Genomic DNA, 20554 nt, shown 5'->3' on the forward strand with positions numbered 1-20554 from the left:
CAGTGGATGGCACATGGTATGTGGAGATAGTCTACAGTGGATAGCACATGGTATGTGTAGATAGTCTACTGTGGATGGCACATGGTATGTGTAGATAGTCTACTGTGGATAGCACATGATATGTGTAGATAGTCTACAGTGGATGGCACATGGTATGTGTAGATAGTCTACAGTGGGTAGCACATGGTATGTGTAGATAGTCTACTGTGAATGGTATATGGTATGTGTAGATAGTCTACAGTGGATGGCACATGGTATGTGGAGATAGTCTACAGTGGATAGCACATGGTATGTGTAGATAGTCTACTGTGGATGGCACATGGTATGTGTAGATAGTCTACAGTGGATGGCACATGGTATGTGTAGATAGTCTACAGTGGATGGCACATGGTATGTGGAGATAGTCTACAGTGGATGACACATGGTATGTGGAGATAGTCTACAGTGGATGACACATGGTATGTGTAGATAGTCTACAGTGGATGACACATGGTATGTGTAGATAGTCTACAGTGGATGGCACATGGTATGTGTAGATAGTCTTCAGTGGATGGCACATGGTATGTGTAGATAGTCTACAGTGGATGGCACATGGTATGTGTAGATAGTCTACAGTGGATGGCACATGGTATGTGTAGATAGTCTACAGTGATGGCACATGGTATGTGTAGATAGTCTACAGTGGGTAGCACATGGTATGTGTAGATAGTCTACAGTGGATGGCACATGGTATGTGGAGATAGTCTACAGTGGATAGCACATGGTATGTGTAGATAGTCTACTGTGGATGGCACATGGTATGTGTAGATAGTCTACTGTGGATAGCACATGATATGTGTAGATAGTCTACAGTGGATAGCACATGGTATGTGTAGATAGTCTACAGTGGATGGCACATGGTATGTGGAGATAGTCTACAATGGATAGCACATGGTTTGTGTAGATAGTCTACTGTGGATGGCACATGGTATGTGTAGATAGTCTACTGTGGATAGCACATGATATGTGTAGATAGTCTACAGTGGATGGCACATGGTATGTGTAGATAGTCTACAATGGGTAGCACATGGTATGTGTAGATAGTCTACTGTGAATGGTATATGGTATGTGTAGATAGTCTACAGTGGATGGCACATGGTATGTGGAGATAGTCTACAGTGGATAGCACATGGTATGTGTAGATAGTCTACTGTGGATGGCACATGGTACGTGTAGATAGTCTACAGTGGATGGCACATGGTATATGTAGATAGTCTACAGTGGATGGCACATGGTATGTGTAGATAGTCTACAGTGGATGGCACATGGTATGTGGAGATAGTCTACAGTGGATGACACATGGTATGTGGAGATAGTCTACAGTGGATGGCACATGGTATGTGTAGATAGTCTACAGTGGATGGCACATGGTATGTGTAGATAGTCTACAGTGGATGGCACATGGTATGTGTAGATAGTCTACAGTGGATGGCACATGGTATGTGTAGATAGTCTACAGTGGATGGCACATGGTATGTGTAGATAGTCTACAGTGGATAGCACATGATATGTGTAGATAGTCTACAGTGGATGGCACATGGTATGTGTAGATAGTCTACAGTGGATGGCACATGGTATGTGTAGATAGTCTACAGTGGATAGCACATGGTATGTGTAGATAGTCTACAGTGGATGGCAGATAGTATGATTGTGTAGATAGTCTACAGTGGATGGCACATGGTATGTGTAGATAGTCTACAGTGGATGGCACATGGTATGTGTAGATAGTCTACAATGGATGGCAGATAGTATGATTGTGTAGATATTCTACTGTGGATGGCACATGGTATGTGTAGATAGTCTACAGTGGATGGCACATGGTATGTGTAGATAGTCTACAGTGGATGGCAGATAGTATGATTGTGTAGATAGTCTACTGTGGATGACACATGGTATGTGTAGATAGTCTACAGTGGATGGCACATGGTATGTGTAGATAGTCTACAGTGGATGGCACATGGTATGTGTAGATAGTCTACAGTGGATGGCAGATAGTATGATTGTGTAGATAGTCTACAGTGGATGGCACATGGTATGTGTAGATAGTCTACAGTGGATGGCACATGGTATGTGTAGATAGTCTACAATGGATGGCAGATAGTATGATTGTGTAGATATTCTACTGTGGATGGCACATGGTATGTGTAGATAGTCTACAGTGGATGGCACATGGTATGTGTAGATAGTCTACAGTGGATGGCAGATAGTATGATTGTGTAGATAGTCTACTGTGGATGACACATGGTATGTGTAGATAGTCTACAGTGGATGGCACATGGTATGTGTAGATAGTCTACAGTGGATGGCACATGATATGTGTAGATAGTCTACAGTGGATGGCACATGGTATGTGTAGATAGTCTACAGTGGATGGCAGATAGTATGATTGTGTAGATAGTCTACAGTGGATGGCACATGGTATGTGTAGATAGTCTACAGTGGATGGCACATGGTATGTGTAGATAGTCTACAGTGGATGGCAGATAGTATGATTGTGTAGATATTCTATTGTGGATGGCACATGGTATGTGTAGATAGTCTACAGTGGATGGCACATGGTATGTGTAGATAGTCTACAGTGGATGGCAGATAGTATGATTGTGTAGATAGTCTACTGTGGATGACACATGGTATGTGTAGATAGTCTATAGTGGATGGCACATGGTACGTGGAGATAGTCTACAGTGGATGGCACATGGTACGTGGAGATAGTCTACAGTGGATGGCACATGATATGTGTAGATAGTCTACAGTGATGGCACATGGTATGTGTAGATAGTCTACAGTGGATGGCACATGGTATGTGTAGATAGTCTACAGTGGATGGCACATGGTATGTGGAGATAGTCTACAGTGGATGGCACATGGTATGTGGAGATAGTCTACAGTGGATGGCAATACATGAAGGATAGAAGACTGAACTATTACCTATAGCTGTCACTGCAAAAACCATATCAAGTGATACAGCAGTCATTAGTTTTGCTCTCTGAACTTTTTTATGAATACCTAATTTCACCTTTGAACACCTCAGAACATGAACACCTAATTATGAACTCCTCAGAACACTTAACCACACCTCAGAACACTTAACCACACCTCAGAACACTTAACCACACCTCTGCAAAAAAAACAGAAATTTTAAGTGTACTGTGGAATGATCAGCTGTAATTTATAAGTCTATTGTTCAGGCCACTGTATTGTAAACCTTTATTGTTTTTATATATACCGCTAGACTCTAAATTGAGCAAACTTTGTTGCTGAGACAAGTTTAGTTCTTCCTGAACTATTGAAAAAGTTAACCAACTAACATTTCAGTATCTCAATTTGTTATGGTAAATCTTATAAATTGTACTATTTGGAGTTATTATAAACCATGCGGTTATAGGTTGGATGCCATCAAGTCAATATGTATCCTGTACATGTACCTTGCAGCATGTAATCATATGCATAAGGGTAGCCCTGAATTGCTAGTTATATCATACAGTATTCTAGGAAGCAAACATCTGGGCATTTTCACTGTGTGGCGCGGATCGCGTGGACGGGTTTCATGTTCTCTGCACGTAATAAGCTCGGTTATTAAGCATCCTTTTTTGGGGATGCCCAGTGGCCGAGGGGAAGATGTGTAGTGGCGTGAAGCTAGGCGATTAGGTGCCGTACGCGAGCGCCGGTTCGAGTCACGCACGCAGTACGTATTAACTATAATTAGACGTAGTCTTTACCTTGCCGTTTATTCGGTGTTATTTGCTTACTATACTTTGGGCTAGTTGTTGAGGCAACATGTACAACTTATATATCAATTTTGTTGTTCAGAATTCTGTCATACATGTGTATTAGAGTTTGTGCTGTTTTTTTTGACATCAGCTGTTTTCACCAGCTCTTCAACTGGTGTTCTACAACAGCTCGTGCAAAGCCAATAGAAATGGCTGGTACAGTGGTGCACGTCTTAGCAACCTAGAATGTTCTGTGACGTGGCTCTGCCTCGAGAAATGGCAATTTATTTGTAATTTTACTTGGACAACAGGAAAGCGTATTTATCATATTATCTAGTAATGAACATGTTGTGACGTCTTCATTGATAACCATTTTGTTTATGTCATATTTGAGGAATGACATCATAATTAGCTAAACAGTACTATGAATAATAATAAGTGTTTGAACTATTTCATCAAATCATCTTTTTTAGTCCCCTTTCGGACGCAGTCTGAAAACGGGGACTTATGTTTTGACCTTTGTGCGTCCGTGGGTGCCTATGAACCTATATCTTAGACATGCCTGGACCAATCAGAATCAAACTTCACACATACATCATACATAATATTATACATATGCACATCTATTTATTTCACGATCTGATTCAAGATGGCTGAATGGCAGCCATTTTTGTGGTAAAAAATCATCAAAATCAAGCATTTATGGATGGATTTTGTTCAAACATGGTACATACATTAGAGATTATGGATTCCTGATGCACGTTATTTTATTTTTCAGATCGGATTGAAAATGGCTGACTGGCGACCATTTTGTTTAAGTGAATGCGCTTCTAAAGCCATATCTCTGATATGCTTTGACTGATTATGTTCAAATTTTATATATTTGTTTTACATCATGTTATAGATATACATGTATATATGTTTTCAAAATGGCCGACTGGTGACTATTTTGTTTAATTAATGCTGTTCCAGAGCAATAATTCTCAATATGGACAAGTACTCGTTTGATGATCAGATACAAAATGTGAATCATTTTAATGTTAAAAAATTATCATAATCAAGCGTCTTCCTTATCCATACTGCTGACATGTTTATTAGTCCCCGTTCGAAGGAAGTCCAAAAACGGGGTCTTATAATTCTGTCTCCGTCCGTCCATGCGTTCGTCCGTCCGTCCGGAGTCATATCTCAGAATCCCTTGGACCGATTCTGTTCATTCTTTGCATGTGCCTAGTACCTTATGTGGGACATATGCACATGCAGTGGTTTAGTGATTCGATTCAAAATGGCCGACTGGCAGCCATCTTATTTTTTGAAAATGTTGTATTTTGGACATGCTTTGTCAGTCATTCAAACTTGGTACATAGATTATACATGTTAGGATACATGTCCATGACGATTTATTTCGCAATTGGATCAAAGATTGTCGACTGGCAGGCATCTTGTTTTTTTATGCGGTATCTTGGACGTGCTCTGTCAGTTTTCATTCAAATTTGGCACATACATGTACATTGTACTTTATACAGGTTAGGATGCATGTCCATGACAATTTGTTTCAAAATCTGGTCGAGGATGACCAATTGACAGCCATCTGACTTTTTAGCCTTACTACTATATTTCCACAATTTATGTACCATTTTCATTCATATTTGGCACATACATCATACATATCAGTGTGTTTCATAATCAGATCAAAGATGGCCAAATAACGGTGTTTTTATTTTTGGCCATATTATTACTACACGGAACACGTGTTTTGATGTAAATAAACAATCTGTTGTATACACCACTTGGAACTCAAGTTTCAAGGACACGCTCGCGACAACCCCTCCGCTTTAATATGACGAGCACAAAGAGAACTTTCAAAAAATTAACGGGGACTGTGTCATTTTCAATGACTTGTGTTCCAACTATATTACTATAAACAAAACTATATATCTTAAATTTGATAACTAACAGGGACTGGCCTTTCATGGCTTGTTTACTAAAAAGTATTACTCAAACCATTAGTAATTGCTGGTACATTAAATATCAGATGATACTGCACACAGTTTTTGCCTAAAACAACAGGCTATATTTTAGAAAAAATACACATGAAAGTGCAGCATTTCCTATTCGGCCTTCAAAGGGTAATATAATTTATATCTTGTCTTAAAGATTTATTTGCTTTTGCTTCTAGACATCTTTATAGATTGTAACCCTGGTTACACCATGGAATCTAAGACATGTTACCAAGGTAACCTTTAGAAAAGTTGTGTCAAATTATAGGGATTAATAGAGCATGAAGTAATAGACGTAAGCGCATGCACTTCTAGTAAAGGAAATATCTTAATACAAATTTATAAAATGTTACCCCAACATTTTGACAAAAAAAATTCATGAAATTTTAATCAAGGATAATTATACATTATATCAGTTTAAATAATACTCACTGTCACATTTTTCCATAATGGCTGCTTTTTTCTTGCTATTAATCTTCTTCAGCTAAGGAATTTGATAAAAATATATAAAACTGTGCAAAATTTGGGCAGTAAATACTTTGCCTTTTAAATGGTTTATTATTATGTCATTAATTGATGCTGTGAATGATGGGATTAAGTCTGATGTGTTTTCAATTTGAGATTATATGTCTTCTTTCATTTATGATGTCTGTAACCTCTGACCTCATATTTTGAGAAACAATATTTATTGATAACCATTATTTATTATCCAATCATAAAATCTGGTCAGTTATTAAATTGTAAATAGTATGTCAAGATTAATGACCTGATAACAAACAAAATGTGTATTATAATTCTATATTTTTGTCATAATTTTGACAGGGTTACCATCAAAGTGTACAAAGGTCATATGCTTACATGTGCAATTAATTCTTTTCATCTTGGCCTTTTCACCACCAGACTTTCTCGCCCAAATTTGTCTGCACTTTTTTCTTATATTCTTCAATATTTCTGCAAAATGAACCCTAATTTTGGAGCCAACAGACAAAAATTGAGTCAATTTTCAGTTTTTAGTAAAAAAAAAAAAAAAAAGTCTATTCCTGCCCAAATCTTATAAATCATATAAACGGGACTATATTATGAATTTGTGATGAAAAGAGGAAACTGGTGGGTGACAAGTTTAGATGTAGCTGTGCACTTGTCTCTATATCTTTGAGATCATTGTACTGAGAGCTTAGATAATTATTAGCACTTGCGCTTATCACAACACCATGTCTGAGATTAGTTTTTTACGAATTTCAAGGCCACTAACCTAAATACAAATATATAATTTACAACTACAAATAAAAGTCAGACAGAAATGTCAAAAATACAAACATTATTACTAATTTGCTTTATGTGTATGATAAATTCTTAGTCAAATTCTAAGGAGTTTTTCTTTAAGAGCATATATCAAAATATGTGTGCATCTGAAGGGTTGGGGTAGACGATCGTCAGTCGTCTCGTCTACAGAATGGTCGTTTCTACATGAGCGGCATAGACACTAATTTAGTTCAGAAGATCTGAAGCACGAGTGCACACCCTCACACTACAATATGAAAATACATACTTCCACACAGTGAGCAGACAGTTATATTAACGTATCATTTGGTGGGTTTGATACGACGCTGTACCAAACTACTGCATTGGATGATGTGGTGACTTTTCTCAAGTGAATCTCGAGTAAATGACGTTATTACATGCTTTTGAATAATAATATCATTAGGATATTTGCAAGTGATATCAGTAGCTTGTGTCTGCGGCACTCATGCTTCATACCTCCTGTACTCAGCCTACTACCATCATAGGCTGATAAAAATATCTGATGCGTCGAATTCAATTTTGTATAAACTGAGCATGTTACAAACCATATGTGCAATGCATTATGGGAATCAAAGCTTGGAGCATATAGTATAAATATTATATTTTCAGTACAATGTCATCGGGCCTATGTTACACAAGTAAGACAATTTACATACACCTGAAGGGAAATTTTTTAAGAATGACACAGACTACCACAGTCTATCTACATCAGTGATTTTCTGCACTCACAAGCACACAATACGGATATAGGGACTTGTAATAATATGCCAGAATTATCACTTTGCATCTAAGACAGATAAATTGTGTTTTGAATCGTCTTTATGAAATAATACAGGTGAATATTCCCCCTAAGATCAATATATCGAGATGTGCAAGGCAAAAATGAACATCTTTCTCAACTTAGCCTAAATTACAAAATTTACTTATTCTCAGCTTTGCTTGGGTCACCGAGTGTATTTCTGCAATGCATTATGGGATATACCTTGCAATTGAGTCTAATATAAGATATCACATTGGAATAGTCACTGGATGTCACATTTGTCAAAAATAAAAGGAATCATGCATATATCAATAACATTATTTGACTTTTTAGCCTACTTTGTCTACCAATCACAATTTGAAAATATGCAGAAATAATTTCACCACAGAAGTAAAGATGGAAAGCAAAAATTGACACCAAATTTTATTTCTCTGTCCTAATGTTAGGAACTCTAATGCTGAATGAAGCTATAATGAGAAAAACTATGGTACCATACAAAATTGTAATTATGGTGTGACGCCTGTAATTTGATCTCTTTAAGTTGTATGGAAACTAAACTGATGAGATACTGAACTTTTAAGGATTATAGCAAGAAATCATCATGCCTGTCATCAACATAGTAAATTATAACATGTGTATTGCTCAAATCGACGTAACTGCATGATTATCCTTGAAATAACAGTGGACAGATTAACGTGAACGTGCTGACTGTACAACCAATGTTCTGTTTTTGCGGCGAGATAATATATAAAAAGTACATGTACATGAATCCAAAAATGTTGTCTTTGAGATGGAAACAGCAACAATGTGTGTATTACATTTGTACATGTGTTTCCAGATTTGCAGTGTACATGTGCTATGTAGAACTACATGTACTGGTACAGTATATTATATCATTTCTTTTAGCAATTTTGGTGTAAAATTGTTGTATGAAAAAATGTTGTGGATACATTTTGAAAAGATCATAAAAGTTGCTTTAGCCACAAGTTTGTAATAGTTTATGTTCAATGTGGTAGTAATAATTATAATATTTAATTAACGCATAATAATTATATCACTCAGAAAAAAAATGACTCATATATAACCCCTAACCCTCCTCCCCTCTTTTTTTTTCACCATTTCCTGTGATCAGTTCTCTGTTATCTTTGATCTGGTATCCACTTCCAGGTACATGATGTAATTTGATCTGAGTATTAAATAGGGTGTGCATGATATGAAGCCTAAAACCTTTCAACTAGTCAGATCGTTGATTTCAGTCTAAACAGGTTCCTTTATTTCTTGTATATATTTGTAGTTATATGTGAGTCTCGTTTACTGTGCTGACACGTCATAAAGCAGACAAAACACTGCCAGATATTTTACTTTTCAGAGCAGTTCTGTTAGACACTTGAGTGCGTTTTAGTCAATGGTAACAGAATTACGCAATAGGTGATTTTCCGTTAAACTGCGATATCTCACAAGTTGCGTGAAAGAAGCACGTCAAACGTAACAGTAAGATGAAGAGCTAGCTGATTATAAATTCCACAATGTAGTTAAATTGACCAAGATTAGATAAAAAAAAAACTTACTAACCGCCTGTAAACCTGTAAAATAGCCGTGAACAAAAATAACAATAAATATGGGAATTAAAAAAAAAATTGGAGCCTTATACCTAAATCAGATTTTAATTAGATGGACAAAAAATTGTTTTTAATTTTTCATTAACATTACAAAAAAATTATTTTCAGCAAATATAATTTAGTAGAACGAGTAGAATGATATATTACAGTATGTTTCAAAGCATTCACTATATCGCTAATCAGTATTACTCTGGGTGATGCTTCCTCTTCAAACAAAAACAGTAAAAATTCACTATTGTATGCATAAAATGTATAGTTGAGGTTTATTTGTATTTCCCTAAGACAGATATTCTAGCTGTAATATAGTAAGAAATGTTAAATGTCTGTCAACAAACCTCAGCCTAGTACAGTGTAGCAGTAGATCGATGGGTTCTGAGGGTCAACTCTGTTCTCAATGTTACATTACAGATATGAACGGAAACGTGATTATTGGCCGCCACCAGAGATAATACAGTAGTTTCCTCAATTTAACTAAAATTGTACAATTAGAGTTTTGTTTTTATTAGTCATATTCCCCTGACTGAAGAATCAAGGCCCCTGTTTATGGTTGTGTACACATGTGTGTACTTACACGTAGTCACAGTTATGAGTGTACCAATACAACCATGTCTCTATGACTAAGCACTTAAGGAGTCAATGCCCTTGCTGTGTAAATATTTTGGTGTCAGAGGTGAAAACCTATGGGTCGTGAGAACATTAATAAATAAGCTAGGGGGTCTAATGCTACTCCAGGTTATGACATCATATTTTGCTATAAAGACAGGAACAGGAAGGAACCATGAGTATTTTACTAGCAGATGTACAACCATGTTGTGCTTACTAGAAATGCACTCCCGTTCGACATCATATGATAGGAAAATTCACCACCGTGGAACTGTTGTACCAACAGGTTAGTTGTATTCCAGTCCGTTGTTGAAAACTAATCCGACTACGATCCTTTCACTCAATAGCCTTTGTAAGTGACGTCAAGAAGACAATGTTAAATACTCAATTAGCGACACTCCACAAATATTTGCTTGGTTTAAGCATTTACACTTGAATTCCAGTTATTACTTGAGTGTATCTTTATTGTCACCTTATCTGGACATCTTTTATCTTATCTGACTGAAGGAGATAAATCTCCATTTTCCAATTTACAAGTCATTTATTGATAGTACTGTGTTCATAGTATCACCATTCCTCTATACTAGTGTGTAGTAAAATTTCATGATTAATCTTAAAAATTGGGAACACGTACCTGCATGTACGCTGTTGAATTTTATGTTTGTATTTGTATTGTATAACTGTTAACTTTGGTCATTGTTATTTTACCCCACCCATGACAGGGGAGTTCCTCTGTAAATTATTGTTCATAACACTTAATGTGTCATCCATGCTGTCTAATAATGAAACTGGCAAAATAGTGAAAGCTTCTTTTAAAAACTTACTGAGTTTTCACCTGGAAGGCATAGTTATCTTTCTCATAAATAGTTCGGCTACTCTTATGAAAAATTAATTTATGGCCAACTTTAGAATTTATGTTTTTTTTTTATGACAGCCTGTGCAATTTACAAGACCCACTTAACAGTACTTGATCCTTTTTTTTACTTTTATTGTTTCACTCATATTCTCATAAAAAAAATGGTCTGAATTAGAACTACGTTTTTGGCACTCTAACCCTTTCACAGACAAATATTTTCCTAGCAAACTTTTTCAATAATCTTAGATTAAAAGTTTAACATTTTTCATAATTTTTGATGAAAATGAGCAGATTTTGAACACAACAATATTTTGTGGGAAGTGACTAAAGTTGTTAATGACAGTGAAAAAGTTCATAATATGCAAATTAGCTAATTAATATGCAAAGACAATATAGATTGAACTACTTTGTTGCTGGTGACAAAATTTGATAAAGACATGGAAGGGTTTGTGATATGCAAATTAGCTAGTTAATATACACAGTTAGAACATATAACTTTATGGAAGTTAACAATGGCAGTGAAAGGAGTGCAAAACAGTGTGCTAAATGGTGTTATACATGCATGGTTGTTACTACTATGGCCATTGTGGTATCGCTGTAAAATTATATATTTACAGTGCTACAAAGAGGCATGTTTTGTTTTATTACTTTGACGATGACAAACAACATAGACGTGACTTGACGGGCGCTAAATATTTAATAATTGCATATTTACGTATTAATGCATATTTGATATCAGTACTGACTAATTACTGACGCTGGTTTTAGTTCTGCATTGCAGACTTTCTATATATAGTATAGACAATGATAGTTTTTTTCTACTGGACTGAGCCCTATGTAGTGCTATTCTGTGTCCATCACCTGCTGTGCGGAGGCAATGTATACTATGTCTAGTATGTCCCAGTGATTGGGAGACGTCAGTATCATGATATGAGAATAAGTTCACGCTTTGAAATGTCAGTGATTGTACTACAATCTCCTGAACAATTTTTATTTCCCTGAATGCACCCTCAATTAACATGACTTGTGTGTTCAACTCGCATAAGCACTTGTTATAGTGGTTAACATTTTCATCTTGCATATGTAAACTGTGGGTTCAATCCCTTCAGCTGACCGTTCACTCAGCAGTGTGGTACATGTATATTCTGCTCAGACCACCAAACATGTGGTATTACATTTGTGAGAATGCCGTTCTTTTGATTGAGGGAACTATAAGACCCCAGTCATGTGTGTTGTTCATGTCCTCAGCGCATGTTAACGAACCCTGACATTTTGATCAGGAGATATATCGGTACAAGATTTGTGTGGGACAATTGGTGGCTTTCTTTCATGTTAGCCCTTAAAAAAAGCTAGGGGTTCCACATCTGGGGTTCACTGCCCGTTGATCTAAGTAATACATCATAATTAAATTAAGTAGTTAATTAATTATTAATTAGTTTAGTTGCATAGCTCAGTTTTCTGTGTGTCTGTTTTAGTGTAGTATTGATAAGCAATAGTAACATTTTGATGGGGTATGTTAAGTTGGCTACACCAGTAATGTTAACATAACTCTATTAGCAATGTTAACATGACTATCAGAATGTTATCATGACTTTATCAGGAATATTAACATGACTCCATCGAGAATAAATACATGAGTCTACAGGGAAAGTTAACATTACTTCACAGAGAATGTTAACAAGACTCCACAGGGAATGTTAACATGACTTCATTGAGAATGTTAACATGGCTCCATGGGGAATGTTAACATGACTCCACAGGGAATGTTAACATACTCGACAGAGAATATCAACATGAATCCACATAGAATGTTAACATGACTTCATTGAGAATGTTAACATTACTCCATGGAGAATGTTAACATGACTCCACAGGGAATGTTAACACGACTCCACGGGGAATGTTAACATGACTTCACAGGGAATGTTAACATGACTTCACTGGGAATATTAACTTGAATCCACAGGGAATGTTAACATGACTTCCTTGAGAATGTTAACACAATTCCACAGGGAATGTTAACATGACTCCACAGGAAATGGTAGCACAACTCCACAGGGAATGTTAACATGACTTCATTGAGAATGTTAACACAATTTCACAGGGAATGTTAACACAACTCCACTGGGAATGTTAACACGACTCCACAGGGAATGTTAACATGACTCCACAGGGAATATTAACACGAATCCACATGGAATGTTAACATGACTTCCTTGAGAATGTTAACACAATTCACAAGGAATGTTAACATGACTCCACAGGGAATGTTAACATGACTTCACAGGGAATATTAACATGAATCCACAGGGGATGTTAACATGACTCCACAGGGAATATTAACACAACTGCACAGGAAATGTTAACATGACTTCATTGAGAATGTTAACACAATTCCACGGGGAATATTAACATAACTCCATGGGGAATGTTAAGATAACTCTATGGGGAATGTTATCCTGCTCTGCAGTGAAGATGTCCTGATTGATTTGGTAGAGAGAGAAAAAGAATTTCATAGTCTAATATCAGATAAAAGGTTTTAAGTCTGCCTGTTACTTGACAACTTAAGTGTTATATGTCAGTCCAATATTGATCTAGTTAAAAGATGAATGTACATTCTGTCAGTTATTCTGCATGATATGTCAATATAAATACATAGTGGGCAAATATGAAGTAATGCCCAAATGTATCAAATATTGTTTTTTAGTATTAAAATTTTGGGATTTAATTTCCCCATTTCTCTGAAAACATTGAAATTATTATTGTTATGATTATAGTAGCACAGGAAGATCAAATGAGAATGTGCGCACCCTACAAATGTTCATTTCCTTCATGCCTTTTATGGCCTTACTTAGGCTACTAATTCCCATATGTATAATTTCCACACTTCCTGGATATGTTAATTGTGTCCCAAATTGACCATTTGCCTTCACCTACATATGTTAGGACAATTGTTGTTGTTTTTTTGAATGACAAAACTAAAAAATCTCTAAACGCAAATCTTGTCAGTCTCATGTGCTTTTACATTGACATTGCCAAATACAAGCACACATTGTAGTTGTATGTAATACAATATTCTGTATCATAATATGTTGAGGCATGGAAATTCTCAGGGTTATACCTTTAAATTAAGGTCATGCGAACTTATATAAATTCATGCAATCCATTATAAAGTCACAACATTTATACTCTGTGTTACGTGTTTTGACTACTAAATAGACCATTGCGATGGTACCTATACCAAAATAATGTATGGTGATTTAAATTATGTGCGAGTGTATTGTAGCATGGCAATCCTTTCATCAAATCAAGGCTACACAGGTATTTTTGAAACCCATCGTTGAGTGAATGAATCACTGAAAGTGAAATACAGGAATTTGTTTTGACCTTGTACGTGCAGTACATGTCTGTCACATGGAGGGTCAGTACCACATATTGTGATCCACAGAAGGCAGTTTAACCCTGAGATAGGTAAATTAATTTCAAATTAAGCACTTCCTGTCAGAACATATCATTTGTGAAATAATAAGATGACTGTGTTAGACCGTTTAGTGTTGTATAAAATATTGTAGTGCTAATTTGAAACTGTGTCACCGTGAATCACCATAGCAAACAACATTAGTGCAGTAATAGGTTTATGTTTGAAGTATCCTAGTAACTGTGTCACCGTGAGTGAATCACGTAGCTTACTATTATAGTACAGTCAAAGCTGTGTTTTATTGTGATCATATATATATATATATATATATATATATATATATATATATACAATAATCATCTTCCAAGAGTGACTACTTCAGGCAGTTTAAATGCAATTTACATACAATGTCCTGTATATAAAGGCCACCTGTCTAATGTGACCAGTGGCTGCCCGTTTCATCAAATGAACCTGTGTATAAAGGCCACCTGTCTAATGTGACCAGTGGCTGCCTGTTTGGTCAAATGAACCTGTGTATAAAGGTCATCTGTCTAATGTGACCAGTGGCTGCCATTTTGGTCAAATGAACCTGTGTATAAAGGCCACCTGTCTAATGTGACCAGTGGCTGCCTGTTTGGTCAAATGAACCTGTGTATAAAGGCCACCTGTCTAATGTGACCAGTGGCTGCCTGTTTGGTCAAATGAATCTGTGTATAAAGGTCATCTGTCTAATGTGACCAGTGATCGAATGTTTGGTCAAATGAATCTGTGTATAGAGGCCACCTGTCTAATGTGACCAGTGCTCGCCCATTTGGTCAAATGAACCTGTGTATAAAGGCCACCTGTCTTATGTGACCAGTGCCCGCCCATTTGGTCAATAGAACCTGTGTATAAAGGCCACCTGTCTAATGTGACTAGTGATCGAATGTTTGGTCAAATGAACCTGTGTATAAAGGTCACCTGTCTAATGTGACCAGTGGCTGCCTGTTTGGTCAAATGACCCTGTGTATAAAGGTCACCTGTCTAATGTGACCAGTGGCTGCCCATTTGGTCAAATGACCCTGTGTATAAAGGTCACCTGGGAAATGATTGTACATTCAGTGTGTTTCTAAGACAAACAAGTAATTCTTTTATTTCCATGTATTCTCCGTCTTCAAATATCAGTTGACAAATTGCCTTTTCAAACAGACAAACTTTTGTTCACAAATTGAGTAATTAACTTTAACACAGTCCCTGTGACAGAGAGACAGTTACTTTAAATATCTTAGGTGATCACTTACAGGTTCCACTGTAATATTTTAATGTCAAATGCTATACACATGTTGTATATTGACACTGAATCATGTGGCTATAGATGTATAATTGATTAGTATCATCTTCTTTTGCATCTTACTATGAACGAAAAAGCAACTCAACCAGCAGTATTGCAATGGATCTAACTGTTTTGCTTAAGTAGCAATATTGATATCAGCTCACCATTACAAACTGTTACATTTGATCTATCAGTATTGCTATTTTATTTGCAAAACAGTGAGATATATTACAATACTGCTGGTTGGGTTGCGTTTTCTTTCGCAGCGAGTTAATTTATGCATACATAGTTGTAGCAAGTATATTTATAATATTGGAACAATTCTTACTAATGGACATTGGTGTCTTTCAGGAAAAAAATGAGAATAATTATTTTCAGGTATCCATGGAATATCACCTGACTAACCTCTCATCTGAAGCACCACCTAATCTCCCAAAACTCACACACCCACCCGCCCACACATGTAACCACTGATAGTTACCACTTCTTATCTGACTGCACTTTTAAGTGTTCATGGGTACTGACATTATGAACATTTCTTATCAGTAGACTAAATCTAGGTGCTTTTCATACGTCACAGTTGTACAAATTTAACTGGGAGTTCCCCCTGTTCACACCCTAGCTGCATTTAAACTTTTGAGTGCCAGATATTTTCCCGCCCAAAATGTACATGTACCTACAGTTTAGTCTGGGCATACATGTAACTTGATTCCCCAACTGGCTGTCAGATGGCTTTGCCTTTTCATAAAATCTTATAATTTTTAAAGTGTGTATCATTTGTCAACACAAACTTCTACTTATTCTTTACCTATGTTACTAATGTAAGACATATTTAGGTATATATTACTGTAAAATACTTTATTTTAGCTTGATTTAATTTTCGCTGAAAAAGCTTTTTGGGGATTTTTGTATGGAATATATTTTCACTGATTTTTGATCAGTTGAATTTAAAATATAGGAGAAAAATATATTTGCTGGAATCTATTTTCACTGAAGCATCCCCTTCAAGGAAAATGGTGAAAATAAAGTATTCTACAGTACTCTGCACAATTTAGTTTCAAAAGCATGCTAAGCTAGTTTTAACCTTTTCACCAACCAGACTTTTTCCCCAAAACTTATATTTTTCATTATTTCTGCAAATGAACCCTAATTTTGGAGCCAACTTACAAAATGTTAGTCAATTGGCTGTTTTTATCTCAAGCTTCTATTAAAGAAAAATGCAGCCTATAAACAGGACTACTGTAAAGTGACTAATTTTCACTGCGTTTAAATTTCGTTGATTTACCATTTCAGGCATATTCAGTGGGTTTTAAATTCACGGTTTCATCATTTAGATAATGTGTTCTATGCTAAATTTTACATATTCACTGAGTTTTAATTTAGCATATTTCCCAGTCAGCGAAATAAGCAGAATTAAAACCCAGTGAATAATTAAGCTTTTTACAATATTTTGTGAATTTGTGATGAATTGAGGAAACTGGAGGTGAAAAGGATAAGCATGCTAAATGTTGCACTCAGACTGTACTGTATGTTAAAATGACAAAGTTTGAAAATGCACAGAAACATTGCAATGCTGATTAATTAACACTTTCACTGAAGGTCAGCTCAGCTGTCATTCTGGATTATTCAAATTCCAGAACCAGCGGAGTCTGTTTTTGTTACATATATATCTCATTGTTTATAATTTCCCAAAGTGATAGCAATAGATATATTTATTTATTGTTTTTAGATTTTCAGAATAAATTCCATCCAGTAGTGACCCGCAGAGCCAATATTGTGTCTCATGTCACCAATGTGGTTGTTATTTTTAATTCATACAACTCCTAGAAGGTTCCCACATTGTTAAAATTGCACTCAAGGCATCCTGCATCAAGTTTTAGCAACGTGAACTTAGTTTAACACCAAAATCAATTTGACCATCCACAAAATAGTTTCGTTTATAGTCTGCTCATTTCCCCATCGAATGTTGCAAAAATTTCAAGTTTTTTGATCAAAAACTGGAAGCAATATCATATTTCGACTGCTTTGAACAAAATTAAAAATGAATTTACTGAAAATGCCATAAAATGTGAACAAATTTACAGAAATTTGAGCAGAAAAAAAAAATTGGCACTCAAAGAGTTAAGTATAATAATGAGTGAGGAGCATGACTGCATATCAAATATATTCAAGTACTCGGTGATAACATAACAGTGTTAACTTTGTAAATTGATTTTGTTGTTGCAGGAACTTCACCGTCATCTCAGGGTTTAAGATCATCTCAATCACAATCTACATCCACAGACAGTAGTGAAGATATTCCGCCAATAAATCCACCGGTACATAATGACAGAGTCACTTATCAAAGAGTAGAGTTGCCACCTGGACAGGATCCATTACCATCAAGTAAGTTTGTCTTTCTGCATCAATTCAGTACACCCACCTGTATATAATGAAACACTTGTCAAAGAAACTGATTCAGAAATGATATCTTAAAAGTCTATTTATTCATCAGTTTTGGACAAAGTCTGGAATGGATTGACCTACTTGTGTCTGTCCTAACCATGTTTAATTCCATCAAATTTAAACTTCATACATACATCATACATACTTTATGATCTGATTCGAAATGGTCGAATAGCAGTCATTTTCGTTCTAAAAATGCATCAAAATCAAGCATTTCTGCTATTCCTGAACCGGATCTCAGTCGTGTAGAGGTGGATATCATTTAAACTTGGTACATGCATTTGTTAACATTAAGGAACCTTGATAAACAATATTTGTTTTCCAGATTTGTTTCAAAATGACCAACTGGTGGCCATTTTGTTTTAATGTTGTTCCAAACCATATGTCTGGCATGCTCTGACTAAAATATTTCTTGAGCTTGAAAACTCACAGGGACTATGTAATTTAATTACCTGTTTAATCTGGGAAATCAAATGTGCATTTAACCAAGACTGCCAAAAACTTCCCAGTGAATTTTCTCACACACTTCAGTTTTATCTTAGTATAATCTAGTAATTCTTGGCACCTGTAATTGAATCCTCATGTGCATTCAATTACACTAAGTGCTCTAATGAAATTACATATACTTTCAGCAAACAGAGTGAAGTATATATGTCCTTCCTAAACAACCAAAACTTCTTTAACTCAAGTGTGCCTGAATTATATCGTAAACAAAGTTATTCTAAAATTTTCTCTTGTATAATCTGTATCATTCAGACTTTACTATAAGATTGAACCTAGTACATTGCTGACTCAGTACATCCTTCCAAAGGACATTGGTTATCTTGGTGTCTGGGGGAAACATGCAAGCAGAACGTCTTTTAAAACTTTATCTAATAGCACACATCTGGTAGTTTTGAAGGAAGTGTATTTGTAACTCCTTGTTTTCTGTCTGCGTATTGCAGACATGTCTGTACCATTCAACAAATAGATGATTTTACAGTTTCCTTCAAGTGTAGTTTTGACAGTGTAGTTTTCCCGAGTTTTTTTTTGTTTTTTTTAAGTATATATATATATATATATATATATTCGACTTTTTTTTCACAAGCCAATACATGTACAAATGAAAAACATAACTTTGACATCCCATTGTAACTTTTTTCAATATTCCTGTCTGACTTGCTGGAAATGAAAAACACTTTCAATGAGTGGTATTCAATGTCTTTAGGCATTTGTACACTTGTAAAGACATGATTTATTCAGTTCTTGGTATCTAGTTTTTCAATGACCTATAACCCTCAATCTGTGGGTTCCCTGATATGTGCGTGACTAAATTCCACACACAATGGGAGTCTGAGCGGTTACTCTGTCTGTATGTCTGTTCCACCAGTGTCTCAAGAACTTCTGTTCAGATTTTAGTGAAACTTGGTGTATAGATACTCTGGGATAATGGGCAGACCTGATTTGTTTTTGGTTGACATTATGCATATTAGTAATCTCATTTGCATAGTAATAAGCCAATTTTCAGCTGTTCTACTCATTTCTCAAGATCCGTTTATATTTCAATGAAACTTCGCACACAGCTGAATTGGAATAATGCACAGACATGGTTGGGTTATAGTATAAATATGTGCATATTAATTGCCTAATTTGCATAATAAATAGCCAATAATTAGTTACTCCAGTAATATGTCATGAACTGTTATCAGATTTCAATGAAACATGATAAACATGCATTGTGTTAATATCCAGATCCGATTACATTTCGGTTGACATCTGAGTATTAATTATCTAACTTACATAACAGTTTTAGCTATTTTACTGTTAACTCTGGAACATGGAACCCGGGACAAATCTCAGACCTGATTATTTTTCACTTTAAGCATCTGTGCAATTCATTATCTAATTTGCATAATCCTCCATTTTAAGCAGTTCCACCATAAAACATAAACAAGTTATTTATAATAAAATAAACTCTTTGAACTTTGTATCCAGTTAATTATTCAGATTATTAGATCAATGGTATGGGAGTAATAATGAATCAGAAATATACCCAATCAAACAATGCACTATATGTGGTTGCATGCGATTTTTCAAAAAAAGTTATATTTTCTGGATAATGAGATATGTTATTTACAGCCTGTTTTATTGTGGGTAATTTAGTGACAACAATTGTTCAATTAGCATAACTCTGATAGATTTCAATGAGTTTGAGAGATTTATTATTTAAAAATATTTGGAGAAATCAAGAATTATGGTTCATCATTAAAACAAAATATTAAAAAATTCTCAGACTTGACAGTGGATTTGCAACTTCAGCATTATTATAATCAAATATTAAATTTTTATTTAATTTATAACAAAAAAAATGATTAAAATCGAATGAAATGGGCAAAATGTAATTTGAATACTGACTGCAATAATTATGATCAGTGTGGCTTCAGTAGAAGTGTTTGGCGCCCCCAGTGGTTGAAACGAGAAATATCATTTCATGTATTTAATTCCCTCAGCACA

At 35.5% G+C, this 20554-nt stretch overlaps 1 protein-coding gene across 1 annotated transcript in view; it reads left to right on the plus strand.

Moving 5' to 3' along the window:
* The window catches only part of LOC100368098 (E3 ubiquitin-protein ligase HECW2-like), an 85126-nt gene that overhangs the window by 43370 nt on the left and 21202 nt on the right, over positions 1-20554 (plus strand). The window contains exon 9 of the mRNA XM_006824865.3: positions 17843-18001. Coding sequence (XP_006824928.2) covers positions 17843-18001 — 159 coding nt within the window. The remainder of the gene's footprint in view (positions 1-17842; positions 18002-20554) is intronic.

Source organism: Saccoglossus kowalevskii, chromosome 7 (assembly GCF_978046115.1).
Source record: "Saccoglossus kowalevskii chromosome 7, keSacKowa6.1, whole genome shotgun sequence".
Lineage (NCBI taxonomy): Eukaryota > Metazoa > Hemichordata > Enteropneusta > Harrimaniidae > Saccoglossus > Saccoglossus kowalevskii.